This window comes from Pan troglodytes, chromosome 1, assembly GCF_028858775.2.
Source record: "Pan troglodytes isolate AG18354 chromosome 1, NHGRI_mPanTro3-v2.0_pri, whole genome shotgun sequence".
Taxonomy (NCBI): Eukaryota; Metazoa; Chordata; class Mammalia; order Primates; family Hominidae; genus Pan; species Pan troglodytes.
In genome coordinates this window covers 8,820,199-8,838,743 of record NC_072398.2, presented here as the reverse complement: position 1 = coordinate 8,838,743, position 18,545 = coordinate 8,820,199, and the positions used below count along the sequence as shown (strand labels likewise).

General features: G+C 39.3%; 1 protein-coding gene across 4 annotated transcripts in view; it reads left to right on the top strand.

Moving 5' to 3' along the window:
• FMN2 (formin 2) overlaps positions 1-18,545 on the top strand; it is a 389,598-nt gene that overhangs the window by 259,229 nt on the left and 111,824 nt on the right. For 2 of the 4 annotated variants that reach the window (XM_054660798.2, XM_016941596.4), the window contains one exon: positions 10,353-10,445. The exons of the other annotated variants lie outside the window; for them this stretch is intronic. In XM_054660798.2, the coding sequence (XP_054516773.1) occupies positions 10,353-10,445 (93 nt within the window). The remainder of the gene's footprint in view (positions 1-10,352; positions 10,446-18,545) is intronic. 4 annotated transcript variants of the gene reach the window in all.

Sequence of the window (18,545 nt, the reverse complement as noted above, 5' to 3'; positions counted from 1 at the left end):
AAATAGGTCATAAGTAATTAGTTACTGCCAATAAAGAATGTGTTTGAAATAACCTGTAACACATTCTGTGTTGTTCTTATAGAAATGCCATTCTCACTCACAACCTGAAGCTTTGCCTTCAGTGCTTCTTGAGATGCCTAGATAAGTGCTTAGTTTCCTGTTTAGTATTAATGGTAGCCATGATGGTATATGATGCTGTTAGTGTAGTATCAGTAATTGCAGCAAACACTTATATTCCTCTTACTACATGTGAAGCACTGTTCAGTGTGCTTATGTATCTACCTATATGAAATCAGTTGGTCTTCACAATTCTGTTAATTAGATACTATTATTATCCCCATATTACAGATGAAGAAACTGAGACACAGAGAGGCTACATACTTGGCCAAAGTACAAAACTAGTAAGGGGAAGAGCCAGGATGCACACCCAGCCTCCAGGGCCTGTGTTCTTGGTTTCTAGGGTATATTGCTTTTCTGTGTGCTTTTGCTGCTAGCAGTAACAGTGGCAACAATGATAATAATGGTCAAAACTTCCATAGCCCTTTCTCACCTCCAGGCACCATTCTAGGGTATATTGGTTTCTAGGGTGTATTGCTTTTCTGTGTGCTTTTGTTGCTAGCAGTAACAGTGGTAACAACAGTAATAATGGTCAAAACTTCCATAGCCCTTTCTCACCTCCAGGCACCATTCTAGGTGTTTTACCTATATTAACTTATTTATCCCTCACGGCAAATCGAGGAGGCAACTTCCATTGTTATTTGTGTGTTACAGCACAGCTAGTATGTTTTGTCTGTCTTTAACCCATGCAGTGGACCTGTCCATGGAAGTGCATCATGTTTAAAAACATAACCAGTTGTGTGTGGAGGGTGACAAGCTGAGAATTATCTTGTAGGAATGATTATATAAACAGCAAAACTTTAAAATTTATTAATATATCCTTTTATTCATTTCCATTTAAAACAATGTTCACCTTGAAAATCTCTTCTGTTGAAGATTACTCCTGTGAAACACCTGTTGAAGAGTGTACTTGTAAAACCATTCGGTTCTCTTTAGCTTTCCGTATAAACTAGTGTACTCAGGACAAATAGAATTGATGACAGTGCTAAGGTATTGTGGGATTTGTATGTGTGTGTTATCTCTGTCCTCTTTCATATATTTATGTGATAAGGAGATCAATCTACATATCTTTAGTTGTTAGTGATCAGATTCTTCTAAAATCCATCTTTTGGAGAGAATAGTCCATTTAAATAACATGTTTTTTGTAGTATGCAGTTGGATCTAATGATCCACCATTGGTAAGACTAAAACATTTTGAGAATTTTCCAGAAGCTGTGGAAGATTCGTATTCATTTATTCATCATTTTTTCCCATGCCCCCCTTTACTGGCAGCTGTTCTGAGATCCTGGTGCTAAGTAGTTAAGATGGCAACAGATCTCTGGTCAACTTCTGAGTTCATTGATTTATTATTTCCCATTCTTTCCTCACTTTATTACAGTTGGTCTTTTGTCCCTAGCATTACTAAAACTGTTATCACTATTTGCCAAATTGAATGGATGTTTTGTTTCAACCCCTATCTTGTTTGATGTTGTTGCATTTGACTCACTTCTCATAACTCACTGTTCTGTTAGCTTCCTTAGCCCCACTCTCTCCTGACAACCTCACAATTCCTTCTGAATCTTCTCTCTTCATGGCCTTCTCTTTCTCTGCTGCTTCATAAAAGTTGGTATTCTTCAGCTGTTCAACATTGGCCTACTTGTCTTCTCACTGTGTACCTGCATCCCTCAAGTGGTTTTATCCAAATTCAGAGTTTCTGTTATCTGAGTTGCAAATACATACATGTGACTACCTGAAAACTACAGCTGGATGTTCCACTGACATCTGAAACCTAGTGAGTTCAAAACCAAATGCATTTTCATTCCTCTGAAACCTACTCTTCTTCCTCCATCTCCATCTCAAAGCCACCCAGACTCTACATCCATTTGGAATCCTCTGTTCTCCTCCCAACAGCACTCATCAACGCACATTAGAATCTCCATATGAGCTTTCTATGAGCCTTGTCGTGGAGATTACTTTTCTTTTTTGCTTTATATCTTGGGGTTTTCTTCAACTTGTATTTTAGAATCAGGGGGTACATGTGCCTTTTTGTTACAAAGATGTTAAGGTTTGGGGTAGGAATGATCCCCTCACTCAGGTAGTAAGCATAGCACCCAACAGGTAGTTTTTCAGCTCTTTTCCCCCCTCTGTCTCTCCCCACTCTAACAGACCCCAGTGTTGATCGTTCTCATCTTTATGTCTGTGTATACCCAATGTTTAGCTCCCACTTGTAAGTGAGAACATGTGGTATTTGGTTTTCTGTTTCTGCATTAGTTCATTTAGGATAATGGCCTCTAGCTGCATCCATGTTGTTGCAAAGGACATGATTTTGTTCTGTTTCATGGCTGCATAGTATTCCATGGTGTATATGTACCATATTTTCTTTATTCATTCCACTGTTGATGGGCGGGCACCCTGGTTGCTTCCATGTTTTTGCTATTCTGACTAGCACAACAATGAACATACAAATGCATGTGTTCTTTTGGTAGAACAATTTATTTTCCTTTGGGCATATATATGCAGTAATTGGATTGCTGGATCGAATGCTAGTTCAACTCTTAGTTGTTTAAGAAATCTTCAAGCTACTCTCCACAGTGGCTGGACTAATTTACATCCTCATCAACAATGTATAAGCATTTCATTTCCTCTACAGCCTTGCCAGTATATGTTGTTGTTTTTTTTTACTTTTTTTTTTTTTTTGGAGATAGAGTCTCACTCTGTCACCCAGGCTAGAGATCAATGGCATGGTCTCGGCTCACTGCAACCTCTGCCTCCCGGATTCAAGTAATTCTCGTGACTCAGCCTCTCAAATCGCTGGGATTACAGGCACCCGCCACCATGCCCAGCTAATATTTTGTATTTTTAGTAGATACAGGGTTTCGCCATGTTGACCAGGTTGGTCTCCAACTCCTGACCTCAGGTTATCCGCCCACCTTGGCCTCCCAAAGTTCTGGGATTACAGGCATGAGCCACCGCGCCCAGCCTATTTTTTTTTTTTTTTTTTGACTTTTTAAGAAAAGCCATTCTGACTGGCGTGAGATGGAAAGAGATCACTTTTCAAAATGACTTAGGTTGGAGCCCTGTCAGGTACATTCTGAAAAGAGTCCCCAGTTGATTCTGAAGTTTACATCTTCATGAAGGAGCACTGACCTTCCGTTCAATTACCAAGCTCTGCAAATTTTACCCCCTAAATATTTCTTGTGTCTGTATCTTCCCTTGTCTGAATTTAACTCTCGCTTTTGTCAGTACATATACAGTACTTGTGAAAGGTAGTGAGGCCAGACATCAATGTTTTTACTGTTTCTATGTTTTTTGTTTGTTTTGTTTTGCTTGTTTGTTTGCCTCACTACATGGAGTGACTGGGTTTTCTCAAATTATTTTCCCAGTGTCCAGTCACTAGCTCTGTGGATATTGAGAGGCAGAGTTGGTGCACAGGGCAATGACTGATTTGATGGTGCAGACTTAACAAGTAAGGTTTGAGTCTAAAACCAAAAGTCGAGCCTGTGGTACCTACCACACAGCATAGGTCCTGACTGTGCCATATATAGCATGCCCCTGGTGGGCTGATTTTATAGTTTTTGTTCTGGGAGTCATTTTTGGAGACCAAGTGTAGAGCCCAATGTCTCTGCACTTACACCTACTTTGCAAGCATCTTGCTGCCTACATTGATCTGCTTTAAGTGGCTACAATGGTGTCTGTTTCCTAAAACTGAACCCAGAATAATGTACAAACCAGGCTTACGTGGGAAACAGTTGGATTTTAGAAGAAAGCTTTCTGATCTGATTACAGTTATGTCTTTTCCTTTGTATCTGTTACGTGACTTCCTTCCTACTTGCTGAGGCAGGTTTGTAGATGCCAATGAAACTTTCTGGAAGCTCACAGAAAAGCAGCAACTCTAAGCTGTGATTAACATTGATTGAACTTGTAGACTTGTATAAATTATTCCAATTCCCTACTCAAAAAAAAAATAGCCAGACTCTTCATGATCATGGTTCATTCCAGGGAGTGGCATGTCATGTTCTTGCTTTAATCTGACAGTGATAAACTGGTGTTTGCCCCACAACGTGCCACTCTGTGGATGGCATGGATGTATTGGAACCCATTGTCTGGTGGGAATGTCTGACATTTTTCTTTCTTTCCTCTGGCTGGGTTATTCTTTGTATTTGGAAACCTAATGCATGCTTTCTGATACTAGCCCTTCAACATGATATAAAATCTTTTTGGCTCAGAGAAGTCTTTAAATTAAACAAAAGTTGAGATGATTGGAATTAACTCGGTTATGCCAACAGTCTCCTAACAAATGTTTTTTAATATTTGGATTTGACTGCAATGCAAGTTTTCCAGGAACTCTATCTTTGTTCTGTTTTTAATAATGTTTCTAAATGACCCTTCAAGTTTGTGAGATTGTAGTGTTCGGTATTTTTTTTTTATTTACATAGTCACATACCAATTTTGAGGATGATAAGTAATAGCCAAGATGATATGTTGTGCAACTTGATGTGCTACAGTTACGAGAAGAATGGTGTCCAGTCTTCTAAATATATTCCTTATATATAAGCACATAGAGCATATTTATATGTGGCATTGTGTATGTACAAAATATATGAGAGTTATGAATGTAGAAACTCTAGAACGTGACATTCTATTTTTACATTTATCCAACAGGCTCTTCCTTCTTAATATAGTGAATAAGTAAAGCAACAATTACCAAGAAATAACTGTACAGGTTTTATATCACACTGAGCTTTGGAAATTTGGATGTGAGTTTTGGTGGTTTACATCAGTGACCACTGGAGACTTAATATCCTTATTAAGGAAAGCCTTGGCCTTGATTATGGGCATCATTGAAAGCACTTTCTTTCATACAGGGTCTTAGTACTTCCTCTGCATTTCAGACACTTGACACACAGAGGTGAATAGGATAGCCCTTGGCTTCAAGGAATGCAAATTATAATCAGAAACAAAGATACACAAACAAATACATTCAATGAGATAATATAATTAACAGCTTTTTTATTTTTAAAAGAGTTTTCTAACAGCCAGCTTAGCACTTTAAGTTCAACTTCCAGTTGAGGCTGAGATAATTTAAGTAGCTAGCCCAAGATTACAGAGCTAATAGAAGAACTGGACTTGGATCCAGATCCGTTTAACCAGTGCTTTGATTCTATCCTATATCATTCGTACATGTTCTGTAGAAAAGGGAGATGCAAAGTTGAGGGGAGATTGACCCTCTCGTCTTGAGGTAACAGTTGAACCAGACTCTGGGAATGGATAAGTAGAAGTTCAAAACTGGTCATTAAGTGGTGAGAGTATGTCTGGTGGGTGAATAGCATGGGGAAGGGTTGGAGAAATGTGCATAAGCAAGACATTTTGCAGATAAACAAGAAGCTCACTATGACAGGAAGATACAATGAAATTATTTATTCATTCCACAACGAACTGTTGAGTGCATATTGCCTGTGGGAGATTATTCTAAGTACTGGTAATACAGCAAAGTGAGTAAATGGAGACTGTCTCTTAGGAGATGAGAGTAGAGAAGAAATCTATCCTCAAAACAAGCAGACTTGTTCTGTGACTCATTAAATACCTGAACTATCAGTGGTGGACTTTTAAAAACATCTTTTTACTTTGTAATGGCACAAGTATTTGTGTGACTATATCCAGAGTATTTTAAAGCAATCTCCAGACATGTCATTCCGCAGGGGGTGCACTGTAGAGAGATATTTACTCAGTATACAGTTGGGAATCCTAATATTTTGAGCTGCTTAGTAAGGAAAAAGCTGCCCAGAAGCAATAAGAATGCACATGACTTGAAACACCCAGACACTGGACAGGTATGTTTCATGACCTTCTAGAAGGAGGACTGTAGATGAGGTGAGGCTGCCAGTAAATGACTTTACAGTTTTTCTAGAGCTGAAATTCTACATGTTTCCCAGTGTGCACAGGAAATTCTATAAATTAGGGGGAAAAGGTAGAAGAAATAGAAAAAATAGTTTTTCATGCATTGATGTTACAAATACAGTTCATATGAATGGCCCAAGGACATCGATAAAATTAAGTGAAAATTAATTTAAAATAAGGAAAATTATTATAGCATGCATTTTCTTATCTGTTGAATGTTCTATTGTTTCAACATTAGAGTAAAAATGAAGACCCAGAGGATGGTTGTCACCATGTAGAAGACTTTGTCACAGCCAGTCTGTGATCTTTCTCTACTTCCCCAGCTAATGAAGTCCTCCTTTAAGTCACCAGACCCAGTAGATGATTCTGGAAGTTTCTAGTGTTAGCATGTTCATACAGGAACCTAGCCCCCAAGACGCTGTATGATGTCATGGGTGTGTATGATGTCATGGATGTGTATGATATCATGGATGTGTATGATGTCATGAATAAAAGGACAGTTATTACTTCTACTTTTTAACTTAAAAATGGAAAATGAAATAATTGTGACCAGTAATGAAAATATTAGCGTTCCTTGCCTCTGGCTTTTAGGTTTTGCAAATCAGTCAAGGTGAGAGATTAGATTTTTTTTTTCCATGCTAGCCTACGTTATTAAACATGAGGCTAATAGGATTTTACTTTCCTCATTGGGATTGAAAAGTCACTACTTGAAGATTGTAATGTAGTAGAAGACAAGCTCGCTGAGGACAGGGGTTTTGTCAGTTCTGTTCATGGCAGTCATCAGCGCCTAGAGCAGTCCCTTGAATCAGTAGATAGTTGATCGATATCTGTGTCATGTGTACATTAGAAACTGCTCAGAGGCCGGTAGTAATCGCAGCACTTTGGGAGGCCAAAGCAGGTGGATCACCTGAGGTCAGGAGTTCAAGAACACCCTGGCCAATGTGATGAAACCCCCTGTCTACTAAAAATACAAAAATTAACAGGGCATGGTGGCGGGCGCCTGTAATCCCAGCTACTCGGGAGGCCAAGGCACAAGAATCGCTTGAACCGGGAGATGGAGGTTGCAGTGAGCCAAGATCGTGCCACTGCACTCCAGCCTGGGCAACAGAGCAAGACTTTGTCTGAAAAAAAATTTTAAAAAAACAAACTGCTCAGAGACTTTTGGGAACACTGTGTCACCTGACGTTGCTAGAAATAACCCACTGAAATGATAAGGGCTGTTAAATCTCGGCCTCATTTCTTTTAAGTGATGTAACTTGTCTTCTATATATTCAGAATCCTTACACAGTTTTAGGAAACTCTCAAATTTATGACATGATTTAAGTATATCCTTAATATGCATCTGGAAACATTGTTAAAGAGCAGAATTTCCAGCCACGTGAGGCTGTCGTAAATGATACAGCCCACAGGAAGTTGACTACGGATGTCTTGTCATCTGACCCATCCCCTTCTACATTTCTGACAAGCAGTCAGCTACTTTCTGAATAATCCCAGTGACAAAGGGCTCACCCCCTCAGAAGGCAGGTTACATCACTGTAGGAGTTCCGTAAACACTAGCCATCCCTGTTGCATAGAACTAACATCTCTCTCTAACTTCTACTCATTCAATTTCCTCCTTCCTTGAGATCAACACAGAGAATGTCAACACCCGGTCATTCATGAGACCACACTTCAGCTCTTTGAAAACAGCTACTGTATTTTATCTTACACTTCCTTAGGCTGAACTCCACTTGGTCTTATAAAAACAATAGCAGCAATAGCTACTGTTTTTTGTGCATGTACTTAGCCAGCACAAAGTCAGTTTCAGGCATTTTACACTCATTGTGGCTGATCATCACACTAACGTTAGAGAATTCATTAAACTCACTACCATATAATGCAACTAAGATCCAAAAATGTTAGGTAATTAGCCCCAAATCGTAAGGCACATTCAGTGGATGGGTGACCTGGAATTTAAACTCTGTCTGCTAGATTCCAACATCTAGAATGTTATTTCCACTTAAGTAACTATTTATACAGCAACTAACCCATCCAACAGCAATTTATTGCCTAAGTCAGGCACAAATGGAAATAAGATGGATTTCCTTTCAAGTAGCTCAGTCTAGTGGGGCAGAAGACACATAGTTACAAATAACTTTAATATAGTATGGTAGTTGATATTGAATCCCACCTCCTCAACTTGTGAACTATAGAAATGTGGGCAGTCTCTTTGTAGTTCACTTTTCGCTGATGTAAAGTAAGCATATTAATCATCTACTTCAAAGGGTTTTATGAGGATTGAGTGGGACAGTACAGGTAACATGCTTAATGTGCTCCCTGGCACATAAAAAGTACTCAGTACATGACAGCCTTAACTCTGTATGCACAAGATGCCCTGGAATCACCAAAGAAGGACGCCTCATCCTGCGTGGAGACAAGTGGCAGGGAATGGAGAAAAGCAGGCCCTGTGGGGAGGTCAGGGAATGCTGTTCAGGGGCAGTTACATCTGGAGATTAACATTTGCATTGAGTCTGCAGAAGATATCAGGACTAGAGGGAGATGGATGGTTTAAAAGTTGGCAAGGTCTACGTTGTAGCGAGTGCTACAAGTCATGGTGTAGGCTTTGCAATTCTTCCTGTATTCAGGGTGTAGCTGAGAGGGCAGAGGTCACTGAACAGTTTTAGGTTAAGCGGTTGGGTCTCTTCTGGATGGCTTTTTAAGGCTGTGCGGAGGAGCATGGATCTGTGGAAGACTGGAGATGAGAAGCCAAGGGTAAGAGGTTTTCACAGTAGCCTCAGTAGGAAAAATGAAGGCATTTGTACCAGCATAGAACAGGAATGGAGAGGATAGGGCCAACTGAAGAATGGAGGCAAAAACAACAGGATGTTGGAATAAAGAGAGGGGGTTGAGAATAAGTCTCCTGTTTTGGCTCAAGTTATGTAGGTCAGGTGGTGGCACCACCAATGAAGGGAGAATAAGGGAGGTGGCAGGTTTAGAGAAGTCTGTGAGGAATTCTGTACTGGTGGAAGTTTCATATGTTGAGTCTGGAGCTATGAAATACATGGGCTATGGATACAGGTTAGAAATTCTCCAGCATCCAGCCTGCAAGAGGCTACCTGGGCACAGGTGAGGGATGAGAAGCAGACGGGCAGAGAGAACCCTGGATCTGCCTACGCTGATCTTAGATTTTACTAAGCCCAAAGTCATCCACATTTGCTGGGAAGGATGTGCACTAATAATACAGCCTTCCTAGATTCCCATGCTTAGATAAACTAATGACCTGGAAGGGAAAAAAGAGGAAACTGTAGCTTTATAAAAGAAAGAAAATATATTAGAAATGCAATGACAAAGTCTCCTGGGAGAAATGGCAACCTTACCTTAAGAACTGTAGTGAGAGGTTTTGGGGATTTTGTTGTTGTTGTTGTTGTTGTTTTTTTTGCATCAGATGTGTTCTATCCAAAGTTTTGTGTTTAAATATGTACTTTTCATTGTTGAATTACTTCCTTACTGGCTCCGGTTTCTTGCTGTCACCAAAATGGCAGACATTTCTTCAGAAATCTTCTTAGAGGTACTTCTTAATATTAACCCAAGTAGAATCTGTAGACTACCTAAGACATTTGTGATGCCACAGGCATGAAAAGAGGATAAACTTTGGTGTTAGATTAGGATTTCAGTTATGAATTTGCTGCATATTATCTGTGGACTCTTGGGCAAATTAGTGCCTTATTTGAGCCTTAACTTTCTCAGCTGTAAAAGGAGGTAATAAGCTACTTTATGGGCTTAATTCTAAGGATTATGTTAAATAATGGATAAAATGCATCTGACATGTAATAGATGCTCTACAATTATTGGATGCTATACTAACATTACCACCCATGTTATTATTTATTATTTTTCAGAAATTTGGTCTTTAGGAATAAACTTTTATTATAAGTCAGTTGATACTGATGATGATGGTGATGATGATAGAAAATAGTTACATATTGCTTTACTCTGTGCCGGGCATTATTCTGACACTTCATGTCTCTTCACAGATCTGATCCTTATAACTGCACAGTGAGGCAGGCTCTGCTATCATGCCCATTTTACAGATGAAGAGACTGAGATTTAGAGGTTATATAACATGCCCAACTGATTGGTTTGGGAATAATCAAACTGAGATTATAAATTCTGCATAATTTGTTTTTACAGCCCTCTAAAAGGAAGCCTTGATCGTCGGCTTCTCATGTCCGTATTTGGATGTTTCCAAAATGTGTGCAGAACATATGCTGATTAGGGGAGTTAACAGAATTTTCTAACATTAGCTAAGATGTTTTCAAAATTGCCTTAATGCTCCACTAACAGTGTGACACTCTAAATAATGTTCTGTCTAATTTCAGCCTGTGAAGTTGAAGCAGGGAAAGTATACCAGGTCTCCTCAAAAGAGCATATGCAGCCTTTCAAGGAAAACATGGAACAATTTATTATTCAAGGTAAATTCCAAAGAGATGTGTTATGTTTTTCTCCCCTTTCAGCAAAAAAAAAAAAAAAAAGAGCTACAAGGCATTGTTTAAAAAATACATATTGCTTTAAAAGGGCTTATTTTGACATTACAGAAAAACAGATTAAGTTGAATTATGAGTCACAGGGTTGTAAGAGGCTAGCAATTTGATAAACATGCTGTTTTGTGGATAATGCTCATTATTAATGTTTGTTTGCTTGCATGACAGTATATACACTAGACATTAGTTAAAATAGCTCATCTTTTAAAAGACATTAACAATTCTGTGCTTTTTGTGATAGAAAATTAGATAGTATTATTTTACATTTTAATTGTACTGATGAGCTCATTTCAACCTGGTATTTATTTGGCTTGTCAAAACATTGTACCCAGGGAACAAACTATATTGATGTTGTTCGGATCTTCAGAGCATTATTTGCAGTTTTTTTAATGGGATACGCCAATACCTCTGGATATTCAACACCTGTCTTCCAGGGAGCTTAAAAACATTATACATATTATCTCATGGACTCTTCCTGCATTTCTAGGAGATAGGCAGGGATGGAAAATTTTAGAAGATAATAAAGAAAAAATTTAACAGGAAAAGAAAGCATCTATTAAGTCTTGATGTTTGAAATCACTGAAACTTATAATTATATCAAAGCATTTACTACTCAAAATATTTCAACTTTGGAATGTTCCATCTCTTCTAAAAATCAGATTTATATCATGCCACGCTCTGGGAGAGTTCTTGCTGTTTCAGGAATTCTCCTAGAGGCTGACATGGCTTGAGACTGAGGCCAAGAACACTCTGAAGATTGGCTCCATACTTTATTTTGTTATAGGTTGTTCAAGCATCATTAATGATGATTTAACAATGAATTAGTCATACTACAATTTGATTAAATGTTAGGCACAGCTTTTTTAAGATGGGAAAATACTATTTAATCATTTAAGATAATTGTGAAGATTGAAACAGAACTCTGGTGAAATTCATAAATCACGTTGAATGTCATTTTCAAATTCTGAGGTCTTCATAACTTAGAGTGGAAAATCTACTCATTGATTCTTAACCGAAATCATTAGTCCTGTAGTAAATATTAGGGAACATTGTAAACTCATCCCACTCTTAGTAGTGAATAAAAGTGAATCATGCTTTTTCCATCTAGTGGGGTTGTGGAATCAAGAATATGTAGCACATTTTTAAAAAATGTAACAGGAAATAATATAGGTAAAAGCATAGAATATTCATTTTTGTCTTATAAGAAGAAGGGAATCCTTAATCCTAGGAGGATTTATTCAAAAAAGCAATCAAGCAATTTGCTGGATTTCACATCCAAAATGTAAACAAATGTCACTCTTATTCTTGGTCACATTATATGTGATTTATTATATAATATTTTGAATCTGCAATTTATAGACCAGGCATTGAGACTACTGTTTTCCATACTGAATAGTGAAATTATGTTTTGCAACACATTTGGAATTTAGGAATTGTGCTTTCAAAACACAGATGATCAGCCAAATATGATATCTCTGGTAGTCATTTATAATGATTTGAAAAGCAGTTAGAGGTGTTTAGGATTTGTCTAGTAGTTCCCTGGTAGGAAAGACGGGATTGCCCAGTCATAGTAACTGTGTAAGTAAGTATCTCTTCAGATTTTAACAACCTTACAGGTTTTTTTTTTTTTTGAGACGGAGTCTCGCACTGTTGCCGGGCTGATGTCCAGTGGTGTGATCTCAGCTGGCTGCAACCTCCACCTCCCAGGTTCAAGTGATTCTCCTGCCTCAGCCTCCCGAGTAGCTGCAACTACAGGCACCCACCACCATGCCCGGCTAATTTTTTGTATTTTTAGTAGAGACGGGTTTTCACTCTGTTGGCCAGGCTGGTCTTGAACTCCTGAGCTTGTGATCCAGCCTCCTCGGCCTCCCAAAGTGCTGGGATTACAGGCGTGGGCCACCGTGCCCAGCCAGAAAGATCTTTTAACCTCCTTATTATGAAACTCAGATATTAACTTTTTAAAAATACTTCTCCATGTTAAATGAAAACAATGTTGTAAGGATACTAACCTATATACTGTATTCTTAGAAGTAGGAAATGCTTCACCTTTTTGCCATTAAGTTAAACATGATGAGTCTTCATGGCACCTCTTCCACTACTTTCAGTTGCCTTTTTATTTCTTCTTTGCATCTGTTCGAGTTTTCTGTTTCTTTGTTCATTTAAAAATTCTTTTAATGCTTTCAGTATGCCCAGCTATTCTGTTGGGTATGACTTACAGCAGTGAATAAGAAAATGTATGCGTCTTAATGGACCTTACATTCTGCATTACCTGGAAGACAGGTGATAAAAACAACATAAACAACAGAAATTTTTTTGGAAAAAAACCTATGCACATCAAATGTATGTAGATCAAGTGTGTCAACAATATGAAAGGATAGAAGTCTCACTCTAAACACAGTCACTCTCAAAGCTGTTTTCAAGAACATGTAGGGAAACAGTGGAGTTCCGAATATGTTTCCTGTTCTAGTCCATTTTCACACTGCTATAAAGAATTGCCTGAGACTGGGTAATTTATAAAGAAAAGATCTTTAATTGACTCACACTTCAGCACGTCTGGGGAGGCCTCAGGAAACTTACAATCATGGCAGAAGGCGAAGGGGAAGCAAGGCATCTTCTTTACAAGGTGGCAGGCAGGAGAAGTGCTGAGGGAAGGGGGAAGAGCCCCTTATGAAACCATTAGATCTCGTGAGAACTCACTCCCTATCATAAGAATGGCATGGAGAAACGGCCCCCATGATTCAATTACCTCCACCTCGTCTCTCCCATGACACATGGATTATTGGGATTACAGTTCAAGATGAGATTTGGGTGGGGACATAAAGCCTAGCCATATTATTTCCCTTAAAATACATTTTTAAGGCCAGGCCCAGTGGCTCACTCCCATAATCCCGGCACTTTGGGAGGCTGAGGTGCGCAGGTCACATGAGGCCAGGAGTTCGAGACCAGCCTGAAACCCCATCTCTACTAAAAATACAAAAGTTAGCCGGGTGTGGTGGTGCACACCTGTAATCCCAGCTACTCAGGAGACTGAGGCATGAGAATCACTTGCACCCGGGAGGCAGAGGTTGCAGTGAGCCGAGATTGTGCCGCTGCACTCGAGCCTGGGCAACAGAGCAAGACTCTGTCTCAAAAATTTAAAATAAAGGTAAATTTTTAAGAAGATAGCCAATTCCTTTGCCCCCATGTTTCTTCTAGTTTATCAGGACATGATTCTAAAATTAAAATTATAAACTAAAGAAAATGCCATCTTAGCACAAATAAATGCCAAATCTTTGCTTATAATTAGGCTTTCATCAATAATAGTATTCTTACATCAGCCTCTGTGCTTAGATTCATTTATATGGGTATGATTATATTTTTGTATATACAAGCAAGGTCTTTTTTAATGTGCCTCATCCTCAAAATATAAAATCTCTTGAACAATTCCAGAAGCTATGCCCAACACTGCCCAAATGTCTTTATTGCATTAGCTCCCTCTGTATAATAGAAACATCTCTTATCCCTGTAATTCAGCTATTGTGTGGTCTGTGGTCCACACTCTAAGAGTCTTATGACATTCATCTAGCCCTGCAACCCATTCAATTTTCCCTCCCTATCTTCCTAGTTCTACTGAAGCCAAGATTTCATGGTCTATGTTTAAACACCTCCTCACTGGGAACATCTCTCACCTCTGCCCTAAAATAGGCAGATTTAGAGAATTTAGCCCTACTGTCATAAGGCATTCATTGTTTGTAAAGGTGCTAGATATGTACCCTCCTTGAGAGAACTGAGAATATACTCACTCAAAAATTGTTCTGACGGCCACCTGGCTTTATGTTCTTCATAACACTTATCACTGTCTGCAACTGCATCATTTATTTGTCCGTCAGTAGTATAAGCTTCATTAAGAAGGCAGTTTTGCTTTGCTTCTTGCCATACCCCTGTACCTAGAACAATGCACAGTATAGCATACACTGTCTTGCTCACCAGGCATAGGTCTAGCAACCCTTGTTAAGCTCATCTCTTTGCTTTCTCCATATTTGCACCACAATATTGAGCAGCTGATCATTTTTGTATGCAGGAAGGTCCTTAAAAGGACACTGACTAGTATCACGTTAAATTCATAAACCCACTGACAACTCAGTTTTTTTCCTCAACAATGTTACTAGATTTCCCTTGCAAATTTAGCTTTCTCTGTTTCTGAGATTTGTTTATATCATCCCTTCTCAAACCTTTGCAATCTTCCTGTTCCATTTACCGATGACTCTAATGATAACCTCACCTTATACCTCGATGAGAAACAGTTACATGATTATACAGAAGCTCCCACACCTACCCACCATCACATCTGCAAACCAACAGCATCTGAATCTGTATTTTCTGTGCATCTTTCACTACAAGAGAAGGAAAACCCTGCTCTCATTAAAGGCGGATCTTTACCCACATGCTCCGGACCTGATACTTCTATTTTTATCCAGGAATCCACTCCTAGAGTTACCTCCCCTTCTCTCTCAACTTCAGTTGTACGTTTTCCTTCTGGGCTTGATTCCTTCAACAGCACTCAGATGTACTCTATCTTACAGAGTGTGAAACCATAAGAAGGGTGCTAAATATACACCTATGGAGAGGACAAGTCTTTTTAGTGACTGTTAATACTTGATTATTAGAGGAATGATTGGGGGGTGAGAGAGTTTACGTATGTTTATTGCGGCACTATTCACAATAGTAAAGACTTGGAACCAACCCAAATGTCCAACAATGATAGACTGGATTAAGAAAACGTGGCACATATACACCATGGAATACTATGCAGCCATAAAAAAGGATGAGTTCATGTTCTTCGTAGGGACATGGATGAAGCTGGAAACCATCATTCTCAGCAAACTATCGCAAGGACAAAAAACCAAACACTGCATGTTCTCACTCATAGGTGGAAATTGAACAATGAGAACTCTTGGACACAGGAAGGGGAACATCACACACTAGGGCCTGTTGTGGGGTCGGGAGAGGGGGGAGGGATAGCATTAGGAGATATACCTTATGTAAATGACAAGTTAATGGGTGCAGCACACCAACATGGCACATGTATACATATGTAACAAACCTGCACATTGTGCACATGTACCCTAGAACTTAAAGTATAATAATAATAAAATATATATATATATATATATATATATATATAAAAGAGTTTAAAGAAGGAAAAAAACACGACACGAAGAAATGGACACAAGCAAATTGGTAGTTGCGTCGTGGGAGGGAGTAGCATGTGATGAGGCTGAACGTGTCTTCCTGGCTGAGGGACTTAGGCTTCATCCAGAAGTCTTGGGGAGCAGAAGTTGCTCTTGGGGAGCAACAGTTTCCCAATGATCAAGGGATCGGTGGAGGCAGATTGGACTTGGAAGCAGGAGACCACTTATAAGATCGTTATGGTACGCTGGTAAAGAAATGAGAAAGCCTTGGACTAAGGAAGTGGGGATGGTGCTGAAGAGAGAATAGCAGTGATGGTATTGAAGACAGAATAGCTGTGAGGGATAATAATAAGACAGAACCAAATGGACGAGGAGATGATGGATAGGTGTCTAGATTTTAGGTTTGAGTATCTGGGTGAGTGGGGGTACTAATCACTGAGATAGAGAATATGCATAGACGGAAAGATTTGAATGGTTGGCATGGTTACCCATATGTAAACACGCAAGTGGGCATGCCCAGTGGACAGGTGGGTATATGAGCTGAACTTGGCATAGAGATCTGAGATTGAGGATTGGACATCATAAGCAAGGTGATTCTTGCATGGATGTGGTCACCTAGGAGGTTAAGAAAAAATAGATCCACGGATGGTATTCTGGAGGAGAATAGCATTTTTAGAATGGACAGAGGAAAACCAGGTGTTAGTAGTCAGGTAGATAGGAAGAAAATTGGCAGATGATTTTGTTACGGAAGCCAGAATTGGGAAGAGTTTCAGAAAAGGGCAAATGCGAATACTCATAGCAGCACATGTTCAAATGGACTGGGTAAATGAGGACTGAACAACATCTAGGCTTGTGGATATGAAGGTGGAGGTCAGTGGACGGAACATGTTTCTTGGATTGGCATAAGCAGACGCTGATTTTCTGAGCTTTTAACATAGAAGTGAAGAACTAGTGTGCACAGCTCTTATTGCGGGACAACTGTAACTGATGCATACGTGTTGGACTGAACTCTTTAATCAGAGTTACTATAACTTAGCTTATCTCTATTTTCTGTCACATATGTGACAAGAAACCATATGTGACATAGTATTTTTCTGTCCCAAAACCAACATATGTGATGGTTTTGTTTTTGTGCATGTGAGATGAAGACAACTAATTCTTAATCTCCAGATGGTCATTCAGCATTTATTTGCAATTTGGTGTTAAATTTTCTATTTTTTTAATAGCAGAAAATGTGGGATATAGAAAGATGAGATAAATGTGATCACTGGGGACTCATGTTTTCCTAATATATCTCTCAGAACTCAGTACACTCCTTCCTTTTTTCTCTCTCTTTATTTTTGAATCTAATTTGTAGTTTGGACAAAGTATACACACAAAAAACATATTATCGCTGAACTATAAAGAACCTTAGATGGAATGGATGACCTTTATATATGGATCTGCTCATGTTGAAGTCACTGGGAGAGAAATACAAACCTGGTTCTCCTTTGTTGGCCTTCAGTGCTCCCTTAGTCATATGGTACATTTTGATAAGTGTATATTTTAAAACTTAAGCTCAACTGTTTTTTTGGATGAATGGCAATTTCTTTAAAAAAAGGAATGGGGGTTCTCTCCATGCTTTTACATAAAGTCCCTACCATGATTTTATAAATCAAAAATAGCTAATGGGATTTTTCACTGACCTTGCTCTTCATACTTCTACCCTCCTCCCCGCTTTTCCCAAACATTTCTTCTTTAAGCATAGTAAATTGTGGCTGAACTAGGGGAATAGAACCAAAATGAAAATGCATAAATCTGTAATCACATGCTTATAATTAAAAGAATGTTGAAACCTCAGCTCTTAAATATACAGTCTGTAGTATTGGTAATGCTATACTTGAGAACAAAGAGATGCTGAAAGCAGTGGCTGTTGACTGTGCCAAAGACTGAAGAGCCTAGTAGAAGAGAATATCTTTCTCAGAAAGGAATATTCTCTATGCAGGGTGAGCATGTTTCATGTTGTATTTCTGTGTTTTTCTGAAAATATGATAAAGACACTTTTTCCAGTAATGAAAACAGGTATGTTTGATTTTTTGGTGTAATCTCCCTTCATTGACCATTTAATGTTGAAAAAGAAGCAAATTGTCTTTTAAGCGAACCGCTTTTTACCATTGTGAATTTGGTGTGATTTGTTGTAGATTTTTAAATTTTAATGAATTTGGTGTGATTTTCTGTAGATTTTTAAATTTCCCTTTTGGAGAGAAAAACCAAAACACTTGCCCTGCTGGTAAATCATGGGACTTCGTCCAAGCCCTTGCTCGGCCCCTCCCAGTTTTAAGCTTGAATGAGGGCAGGTCTCTGGGACCCTGCCCCTTGCAGCAGGAGCATCTTGTCTCGTGTGCATGCGTGTGCGTGCATGTGCAAATGTTCCCTGAGACCCAGGACAGAGGCTGCATCCTAAGGGCTGGTTTTACCCTCTTTTCATTCTGTATGTCCTCCCCCACCTGCCTGTGAAGCTCTCAAGGTCCTGCCAGCTCTACAAGTCCCCAACTCTTTTTCTCCCCTCCCTTTATACTAGGGGTTCAGAACTTCCAGCCAGAAGCCACTGCCCTTGTACTACCTTGTCCCCAACCCCTTTGTCCCCTCTGCCCCCCAGCCTGCCTCCTGCCTGATGGCTCAGGTGTCCCCATGCTGGTCATGCCGGCTCAGGCTGCAGGAGCAAGCCTGGGAGACGTCCCTGCCTCTGCCACTTTGTGTGGGTAATTGTGCTTTAGGGGAAAGTGGGGGGTTCAGTAAATTTCTGGTGCACTAGTGGGAAAAAAAAGGTCATAGGATAACAATTATTAAACCTTAATGCTATTTCTGCTGTGCTGAAGAA